At 40.1% G+C, this 10954-nt stretch overlaps 1 protein-coding gene across 2 annotated transcripts in view; it reads left to right on the top strand.

Moving 5' to 3' along the window:
* The first annotated feature begins 5869 nt into the window (after window positions 1–5869).
* The window catches only part of LOC107104104 (genetic suppressor element 1-like), a 43284-nt gene continuing 38199 nt past the window's right edge, over window positions 5870–10954 (top strand). The window contains exon 1 of one of the 2 annotated variants that reach the window (XM_015404029.1): window positions 5870–6050. In XM_015404029.1, the coding sequence (XP_015259515.1) occupies window positions 6014–6050 (37 nt within the window). In that variant the 5' untranslated portion in view covers window positions 5870–6013. The remainder of the gene's footprint in view (window positions 6051–10954) is intronic. The other variant, XM_015404023.1, reaches the window with a different exon arrangement.

The following is a 10954-nucleotide window of genomic DNA, read 5'->3' as shown; positions in this document are numbered from 1 at the left end:
TCACTGATCTGTGATCTGCACTAGAGTGCTCAGTCTACATCATATCTACTACAGCCAAGCACAAGGTCAATGTATGACGACATTACGCTTTGCGTCGCCTTGTTATTTTGCTCCAAAAGATTGAAACACGTGTAACTGCCTTTCTCTTTTTATTCCGAATTTTTACATTTTTGCTCAAAATGGGCATCACATTTGGATGGAAACATGGCTACGTAGTTCTTTTGTTTTTTTTACATATCAACCGCACAATATTTCAAGAGACAGCTGACTGACAAGTGACAACATTCCCCACTCTTTGGTGTACCATAAAAAAAAGTAGTTTATGTTTTTTTACTTTGCCTCCTTTCTGGCATTTCTGACCTCTTGTTAGGAATCCTGACTGGATGTAAGAAAAGAGAAATATCTGGTTACCAAAGATCAGAGGGAAATGTTTCAGAGTCAGTCGGTGTCTGTGGAAGAGATTTATTATCCTCAGAGGTCAGAGAGGATCAGAAAAAACAGACAGAAATGTTAAGTTCAGAGAGAAAGAGGGGAGAGGCCACCTCTTAGTGGAAAGGTCAGGGCCGGGAAATGTGCAGAGAGATGTTTAGTCTCTCCTTAGTAGCTAAGGCCTATTATCTGCTTGGAAAATGTATCACAGTGGATAGTGACACCCTGAAGGTAGGGCCATGTAGATTAGGCATCCCCAAAGTCGGTCCTCGAGGGCCGCTGTCCTGCAGGTTTTAGAGGTTTCCTTGCTCCAGCACAGCTGATTTTAATTGAAAGCTGATTAACATGCTTTTGCTCAACTGCAATCATCATAATCAGCTGTGTTAAAGCAGGAACACCTCTAAAACCTGCAGGACAGCGGCCCTCGAGGACCAACTTTACCTGATGTAGACCCATGAAGGGTAAAATAGATACTATACCTTGACTTATGAGCAGATAAACACATGCTGCTTATTATTAGTGCAAATGATCAGGAAAAAAAACATTACCATGCAGAATCCAATAAATGACTGAATGTCACAACAGCATGCTAATTCTCCATGTGCCAGTGCTCTCGACTCATAATTGCAAACGGACAGATGGACAAGGGGAGGAAGGGAGACGAGTACAGTGAAGTCCTACAGCTCGGGCCCATTAATGGTCTTGATTTATGCTGCTCCTCATGCTGTGTTGGGACACCGTCAGCCGAGCCAGTGAGAGAGCTGATTTAGGGCTGCAGCAGGCCACGCTCTGATGTCTGTGTAAACACATATCAATGGCATGTTTAGGAAAGGTTCGCAGCCAGAGCAGCACCACAGAGTCTGAGGCTCAGAGTTCATCTGGAGTGGTAAAAATCTGGTCGCCCAAAGAAACATGACAGAAATTACCTCTTATTTAATCCCATTAACTTACAGTACCATGTGCAGAGAGATACAGGCATGCAGCTTCTTGTCAAAAGTATTGACACCCCTTAAACATTTGGACATTTCATCACTTTTATGTGATACTGTGAGAAATGATAGTCAATAACTGAGAAGTAGAAGGAAACAGATGTATTACTCTGGTGTAAAAAAAAAAGAAGCTTTTTTTGCTCAAGCAGGGGCTGCAAAAATGCAAAATATTGTCTGGTGAAAAAACAAAAAAATGAGTATCATCTTAAAAACATTATTCCTATAATGAAATTTGGGGGTGGCTGCAACATGTTTCTTATGCAGGAATTAAGGACAGCGGCTTGAAGAGGCAGGATGATCTCAACCCACTCTGGAAACAAGTTTTATGACTATAACATGACAAAATGTGACCAGTTATCATTATTACTGCTTTCAAAAGAGCTGCGATTGATTTTTCAGGCTTGAATGTCTAGACTTCCACCGTCTGGGTTTAAGTGGAACACAACATCGCTCCCATCTAGACTGAGATGTATATGCATATTTTAGATGTTTTTTTCCTTTGAGCTTAATATGGAATATTTATGGCAGGGGAGAATAGAAAGATCTTTAATGATGATGATCCTTTACATACTAACAGTCACATAAGTCAGCTTCATATCCTGGTAGTTCTTGTTGCTGCATTTTAAACTTGTTTTTCACAGTCTGGAGGCCACAACGAGCCCATCAATGTCCAATTATATTCCTGATGGTACGGAAGACGGGGAAAAGCTGATTAAGGGGACAGAAGTGATGAGGAGGATTGTTTGAAAGAAGATGTGCAATATGTGCATAATGACTTCCACTGACAATTATCTTTGATCCAACGTGAAATACACCCTCTTCGCCCCCAGTCTCGCATTATCCACCACTCTACCCTCCACTCCTCCACTCCTCGAGCCCCTCTTTTAATCTTTCCACGTACGTCTTTAAATGCCTTCTCTAAAACAGCTCAAGTGACTTCAGGAATGACAAATATATTACAGTTCCTCCAGTCGGCTCCTCCCTTTGCTCGCTGTGTGAGCAGATACAGAGCGACTGTGTAATGAGGCTCACTCTCTCAGGGTCAGCGACCTCACTGGGGCTCGGATAAGGAGGGGCCAGGGTACAGAGAAAGCTAGAAACAGGAGAGGATGCTGGGATGAAAGAAGAGGGGCTTTTTCTAGTTTTTATACATTTTTTTTCATTTCTTCCCTTTATTTGTCATCTTCTCTGTGCTCCTTGTCAGCAGCTAGTGTGCTGCTTGGGCACAAGGGAGTAAAACGGGAGGTAGCAGAGAGAGAAAATGTTTAAGTGCCGATGGCAGCCCCTGGTTGCTGCTGGGACAGAGGTGTCAGCTCTGATTCTCCCACAGCTTTTGTGTGACAGGCACATGATAGGGAAAAAGATGTGTGTGTGTGTGGGAGGGGGGGTTTTCTGTCTAACTGTTTGTAAAGACAGAACAAGAGCCTCAATAAGTAGAGGAACTGGTGAGGCTAGTCTACATCTTTCAGCTGCCTCCTCCTTCCTCTTCACTTCCTTTTTACTCTCCCCTCCTCTCTCCTGTTTCCTCCTGCTTGGTGTGTTGATGGATTAAGTTATACAGCTCCCTTAGTGACAGGCATTCCCTCACGTTTCCACGGCAGAGAGGTCAAAGGGGGCACTCATTATTGGCTTTTGTCTGCAATCATCACAGGTTGCGCGGTGTTTTTATTGGCCCCCGTCCTCCTCCTTCTTTTTCTCTTGACCTCTCCAATCGTACTCTGTGCAGCAGAGCGTGACCCCCAGGGGCTGAAAGGTCGCAATTGTCTCGACCTGGAGGTCACAGGAGTTTACACGAGTGATGGTAGATTTGTATATGTTGGGAAGGATAATGTAATGGAAAGAAAAAGGAATATCTGATAGGAAGAGACTAAAAAGAGGCTCAATACTCAGACAGTTCAGCCTTGAACTTTTACTCTCTTCCTGCCCTCAACCCGCAGTCGTCTTTGCTGTTCCTTATGTGTTCTTCATCTCTTCGCTCCTGTCTGTGCTGGCTGTCAGTTTGTGGTCGGCAGATGTTTCACAACTGTTTTCTCTGTTGTTCATCAGTCTTAGTGAAAACCCTGCTTTGGCTGTCTGCTCAGCTTCTTTGGGCATATCTCCATGCAGCCTGCACTGTGCAAAAGTTTCACTCCCCATCTATTTCCTTTTTTGCTTCTTAGGAAATAGATTTCTGGGAAACAAACTAAAGTGGTTTTGATCAATAATAATAGTAAGGAAACATGTAATTTCTCTGTTTAATGCGTATTTATTTTTTTCTTTTGACAATGCCTTGTACCTACTGGGTCATGACAGAACTTTTTTGCAATGTAAAAAAAAGTGATGGAGTTTGAGAGCCTTTGTTCATTTATGTGAAAAAAATTTGTAAGACCCCATTACAAATTTTGTTCTCTTTAAATATGTTACATCTAAATGTATTTTTTGCTTCTGGATATTAAATCTGCAAGTAACCACCTTCAGCTTCTGCTCTCAAACCTCTACCCAACCTGACACTCGGAATTGCAGCTAGATCTGGCCAAATGGGTGTAGACCAATTTCTGTAGAAATACCTGATTTAAAATGTTTTGGGACCTCTTAGTCTATTTCCAAACTCATCATTTTAGCTCTATCTGAAGGTCCCACACAGGTCTTCAAATCTTAACTTAATCCTTACTGTCAGGAGCACACTGAACCAAATTCCTTGGGTTTGCTTCAAAATATTCATTTAATAGCGATGTTCTAATTATTTGCAGCGGATACGATACCCGAGGGCATGATTTCAGACATTTCAAGTAGCAATAAATGTAAGAGTGTCTTATTTTATTCATCACCAGTTATAAGAACGTTCTTTAACAGCTTAACTGACATTTTGTTTAAAAAAAAAAAACTTTACTTTATATTCTTATTCTGTAGACATTTTTCTTAAATATCCCAGTTTTTAAAAGGATGCAGTTTATATCCAAATATGTTAGAAAAACGTACCTTGTCATACCAAAATGAACAACAAGAATTTCTAAATGATCAGGTAGTGAGCTGAGTTTCTATTAAAAAAAAACTTAAAACCTAAAGAAAAGCTAAAAAAAATCTTTATGGCCCTAAGATCGTAAAAAACTATCTTAAAAAAGCTCAGAAAAGGAAATCAGGTGCTTTCAAAGCTGAATTTTCAGAAGTGTGGGATGACTTAATAGTTTTTCACAGGTTACAAGTGTGTTCCTTCTGTACATCGTCTTTATGAAGCTGTATTCTGTTATTGATCGGAGTAAACAGGGTTATTGGAAGCTCCTTTCAGAATCTTCAATCAATTTCATCTCAAGCACACACTTGTGCTCTACTCACAAGGAAAAGACTTGACTAAGTAGAGGGAAATAATGTGCACATCCATGCCTCTTGTAAATGTGTGCGCTGGAGCAGAGAGAGAGAAGACTGCATGCACCATATGTGCAAGAAGAGAAGTGACAGAGAGAAATGAAGAAGACTCCTCTGGAGATGGAGACAGCAATAGAGCGGGCCAGGTTCCTCCAGCCCACCAGACACACAGACATGAACCACAAGAGGTATGGAGAAATGAGGAAATTGTGTTTTTTTGCAGAAGCAAGTGTGACATCAAAATTTTAAGACCATTGATTTTCAGCACAAGAAGATGAGAAAAACAGGAGATCAGAAAGAAGCAGATGCTTAAGGGCAGGTTTCCTCTAACCCCCCTCCCGTGATGAATCAGCTGTCACTCAGGCACTAGTCCAATCTACTGATAATGAGAAGTGCATCAACACCCTCTTGCCTCTCTTCTTTCTCTCTCTCTCGTTTTACTCGCACCATCTCCATCATCCTTCCTCCTTTCTTCAGACTGCACACACACACACACACACACAGTGGTGCGTGCAGTTACACAAAGTCATTCATCTCTCCCTCACTCATGTGTCTTATGATTCTCCTCCCCTGCTCCCCATCCCTCCCTCCTCTTCCTCCTCCTCATCCTCCTCCTCCTAGTAGATCTGAGCAGTCAGTGGTGGGACCGAGGCGAAGGAGGGAGGATAAAGGAGTGCAGAACAGAAGAGCAAAAAAACAGATCATTAGACGGCAAATGAGCAAGAGGCCGCTGAGTGAATAAGGAGGAAGGGATTACTAAGCGCAGGACTTAAAAAAAAGGAGAGGACATTGATCGAGGACTCTTCCTAGCTGCTCTCTCTCCTTTTTTACCCTTCCTGTCACCCTCCCAACTGCTCTCAGAGGCTCTGCCCTTCCAGGCGGTCCCCTCAGAGAAAGATGGCACACTTTGACCCATCCTCGGCTCATTTTCTTTTCTCACTTCTCTCTCTCTAAATACGTTTTTTTTTTATTCTCTGCTCTCTGCACGGGTTCATTCCAGGAGGTGAGGAGTAGGAGGAGGGAAGACAGAGGCTGACCTCTCTCTTGGTTCCTCCTCAGCACGACCTCCACCTACCCCGCCCCCCTCCCCCACCCCACTCCGCTCGTGCACACACACAGAGGGTCTGAAAGGAGCAGGCAGGGGAGCAGGAAGCCGTCTGATGACTTTCACCCACTGCACGCTCTTTAACCCGGTCAACTGAAGCTCCATTCCTCTGCTTCCTTTGACTCCGACACCAACTCTCACAGTCACCATGTTTGGACTAAAGTCACCACACTTCTACCTTCCAGGTAAGAGCATTTTATCCAGAATTTTCACTGAGTTAATTTACTTTTTGACTAGATCCTCTTTGCAGGATGTGATTTGGATCTTGGGTGCTATAAATAAAAAGAAAAAAAAAGACATGTCCAATACCTACTTTTAATAATTTTATAAGGAAGTTTGAAGCAAACATTTAACCGTAAATATTACATTCTTATTCTGTCATGTTGGTTTATGGTTCATGGAGAACCAGTAAGTTTAATGTTTTATTTTTTTAAAAACAACAAGAATCTGGAAGCAGGAAGTCAGTCGAACTCTCTGGTTGGTTTGAGGGGAGAAAGCAAACTGATCAGGAAGGAGTTGGTTGATGACAACTGATGACTGATTTAATTGATTACTTTAGGGATGAAGGGATGGATCTGTAGGGGATTGATTCAGCTGGGTTTGCAGACTGTAGACCAGAGGTCCAGGAGAATGTCAGTGAGATCTGAGAGCAGTGGTGCTTGCAAGAGACATCGTGCTGTAGAGTGGGCAGGCAGGTGATTAAGACAGAGGACTGCTGCATGCAGGTGAGACCTTTTCCATGAAGTTCGGAGGTGGACTGAGGTTCACTGGTTCTCTGGAACGATAAGAGAGTCCACATTAAAAGAGATTCACAAGAAAAATCTTCTGATGAAGAGAGATGATCCTTCGCCCATCTTACATACATCCTAGTCATCTTGACTGCATAATGTTCTCAGGTGTGCAGCAACACAGGTCGGCCCAGCCACCAGCAAAGATCCTATCTATAACAGGAAGCTCACTCACACGAGAAAAACAACATAACCACAGAGACTGTAACACTTTCAGGATGCACGTTAATTTATTTTTTTGTCTTACTCAGAATTAATATTTAACTGCTTTTGACAAGAAAAAAAAACATATTTCTGCTCAACTAATTAGGAATTATTTTGCTATGCAGGATCTTTTCCCATTTCTTCCTAATAAGAGTCGCATGTACTGAATTTGTTATTTTATCAAATGAATATTTTGATCATGTAGAAAACAAAGAAGTAAAGCATTAAATACCATTTTAGAGTTTTGCAATTCGTTTATTCATTTGTTCATTTTAAGATCTATATTTTTTCTTATTTATTTATTATCTGCTAATTAGTTGTATGTTATGACCTTCTTTTGCCTATTTATTATGAATGTATTGAGTGACTGATTTATTTGGCATCTATGCTTTGACCTCTGAGTTAATTGACATTTTTTCGGACTCATTTTTCGGACCAACTAGAAAGGATTTTAATTGAGCCTAATGTTTAAATGAGAAATAGAAGAAAGATTTTAATTGTCGGTGCTGTAGTGAGGTAACAGGCAGTCATTTGTGGTTAATAATTGTCTGTGAAACAGCTTTTGTGTTCATTGACTGGAGTCGTGTGAACTGTGAACAACTGTGTGATATGCAGGTGCGAGGCAGAGGAGGCAGGTGTGAGGTTACCTGAAAAAGTTGCTTAAACATGACTGAGAGTTGTGTGTGGGAATGAAGCCACAGGAAGGAGCAGGAGGAGGTCAGTGCAGAGGCAATAGTAAGAGAGAGAAATAAATATGTCCAGATGGGGAAGGAAAAAAGGTATTTGAAGGAAAGGAAAAGGAGGGGAAAACTGGAATTGAATGTGTTTATAACCATGATGTTGTCAAAAAAAAATATATATATATATATTTCTAAACCCCCATCACTGACCTCTGACCACCTACTTTTCTGGGTCAGACTGTGGTCAATGATTAAAAACCAGTTAGTGGTGAAAGGATCCTAGATGAGAGCAGGTAGTGTGGCTGATAGGGGCCATAAAGGGTGTGGGTCAGATTAAACAATGCTCTTTGCGTTGTAAATTTTTCATGCTGCTATTTGAATTATACATCTGCTTTCATAACTGATTGAATCTGTGTGATTATGTGTTGCTTTGTCACTGTTCCTGTATTGCTAAGGGTCTCTGTGTGCATGTGAACAAGATAGGAAGATGAAGAAGAAGAGAATCTCACCAGGGAGCAACACTCCCCTCTTTTCCTCCCTCCACTCTCGCTTTCATCCCCTTTTCTTCAGCTTCCCAGGTCTTATGTTGTGTGTGTATGTGTGTGTGTGTGTGCGTGTGTAGGGAACTTGTGCATGTGTGTAAATGGGTTTCTTGTCAAAGCTGGCCCCTTTGTGTGTGGCCGTGTGCACCTGTTTATGCCAGTGTGTATGTGTGTGTGTGTGTGTGTGTGTGTGTGTGTGTGTGTGTGAGAGAGCTCTCGTCGCTCACACATTTGAAGATGCCCCAGCCCCCCTCCTGGTCCTAACTGCCGTTGCTGTGGAGACTGTGTCAGCCACACGCTCACTCCTCAATGATCATTTGACAATGTGGAGGGTGAGGGGGAAAGGGTGTGTGTGACTGAGTGTGTGTGCAGTGATTACGCCGTGATTAGTCAAGGTGTAAGAAGCGCAGCTGAGTGAGACTGGATGGGGAAATAAATATTGAAAGGAACAATAAAAAAAAGCTAGTTATATGAGCTACATTTAGCCATTGTTACCCTGAGCACATCCTGACCTTAACATGAAGATATCACAAGGAAAGAAAGAGGGTGGCATTTTGTTATCCTCCACCCCCAGGTACCCCTGCAGATATGAAACAAACACACAGACATTACAGCAGTTTCCTTTTTATTTTCAAAGGCTGGTCACAGGATCCCCCAAAATACTTTAAAATACGCCTTTTCAGAAAGAAAAGTATGTCTATCTCTAATACTAGACACTAATAGTTAAAAAAAGACAACAACTTTACAATTCTATTTATGGAAGAACTAATATTTGCTTTAATGGCACTTTGACTAAAAGCAACATTCTTTCATTAAAGAGATATTACAAGGTAATAATCAGCATAATTCATTCTAGTTTAAAGTTAAAAAATCTGGCTATAATTTCTCTGATTGGAAGGTCATTTATCAGTCTTTAGTTTTTTATAGTAGGGGTTTGATCAATTAATGTTTTATACAGCTGGTGGAAGTGACTCAAAGGGAAAGGGTCTCTAAAACATATTAATACCCCTCAACATATTCCATATGGTGTTTTACTAAATTATTAGAATCAGAATTCCTTTTATTGTCATTGTGCAAAAAAGCACTCTGAGGGAAATGCAAATAAATAATAATAATAACAACAACAAATGCAAACCAAGCATGCATGCGGTGACAGTGGAGAGGAACAATCCCTTTTAACAGGAAGAAACCTCGAAAAACTCCATCATTTGTGGGGTGTTAGAGGAAACCTGCCCAGCTTCAATGTATTCAGCACAATTTTATTTTACATTTATTTTTATTCTAAATATTATTTTCTAAATTAGTTTTACAGCTAAAACATAAGAGAAATGTGTCTTAATTTGGCGATGGTGTTTTTATTGGGGGAAGTTATTTAGTTCCCCTGCACAATTTTCATTTTGCACATAGGCCAAAAAGTTTAATATAGGTTCACATCTACACGCTTTTTCAGAATGTCGATATTTGTTGAGCACACAGCTGATTGTTTTCCTGTCATCAGACTCTCCTACCCGAGCCATACATCTCCTCCAGAGTTACCCTGGGCCTCTTGGCGGCCTCTCTGATTAATTCTTTCCCAACCCATCAGACAAGGCAGACAGCCATGATCCTTGTCAGAAGTTTGGTACATTTTTTTCAGAAATCATGTCTGTCTAGTTTATAAACAGTTTAATTCTTTAAATTAAACGTTCCTAGTTTTAGAAAACCCATTGATCTGATATGTTACAAAATGCTATTGTGGGCTAAATGAAGATAAAAACATCCTAATACTATTAAGAAGACCTAGAATCGATAAAGGTAGAGCCAATAGCAACTTCATAAATCCAAATTATAATAGAATAACAACTTCTTGAATAATCTTTTTAGGACATAATGGTGATATTTTTATGGGATGAGTTGACAGTTCATCTTGGTTTAATGATGAATCCACTCTATGACATTTGTCTTTTAACCAGTTAATGTGTTTACTGAGGCCTGCACACCTTATCTTTTTGAGTCGATTGGGTGACATATTGAGATTGTTGACCCGTGTTTTTTGCATTGACTACTGTGGCAGCATAGCAGTGTTGGACTTGACCCCAGCATTGATTTCCATTATATATGCTCATTAATGCACACGCAGTAAATCATACATGGTCTGGATTCATCTACAGTTTAGGATTATACCTGTTAAGCTTCCCTTCTAACATATATAACTATATTTTCTATTTTTGTGTTTTCCTCTGTAATGTATAGTAATTGAAGACATTACACTACATTGGCTGCCATGCAGGCTTTCAGCAGATATTCATTCGAAAACTTTTGAGCTTTTAATGAATGGTGAGATTTTATGTGCTGCTGTTTTCAGAGCTTGTGGAGTGATATGAATATTCTGATTTTTTTTGTTGATTAAAATATGTAATAAATATTAAATGTATTCATTAAATATATAGTTTAGGCTAAAGTAGTCTTAAAAGACTAATGTTTTAACAGGATCAAAAAATATCAATAAATATCACCTCTGTTATGTATTTCACTGACACTGACTGACTTTCTGTGCTAAGACTTTGGCTGTGATTAATTTTAAACCCAACAAAGTAAAAAAAAAACAAAAAAAACAACAACAATAAAAATAAAACAAATTGTGGAGTGGCGGACTAGTGCTCCCTGGGCGCTGCACAGTGGCAGCCTACTGCTCCCCAAGGGGATGTTTTAACTGTAGAGAGTTAATTACTCCATTGTGAGATCAATAAAGTTCAATTTATTTATTTATTTTTTTATACATGAATTTATCCTATTGCTAATCACTGCTCCATTTCAAGGACAACTGACAATAAAAAAATTTTTTAAAAAATTTATACAAACTACTTTGGTAAAGGAAAAATATCAGTCAGAAGTA

The sequence above is a fragment of the Cyprinodon variegatus genome, unplaced genomic scaffold (assembly GCF_000732505.1).
Source record: "Cyprinodon variegatus isolate N-32 unplaced genomic scaffold, C_variegatus-1.0 Scaffold35, whole genome shotgun sequence".
NCBI lineage: Eukaryota > Metazoa > Chordata > Actinopteri > Cyprinodontiformes > Cyprinodontidae > Cyprinodon > Cyprinodon variegatus.
Note: the sequence above shows the minus strand (reverse complement) of the source record. Positions and strands in the feature narration are given on the sequence as shown.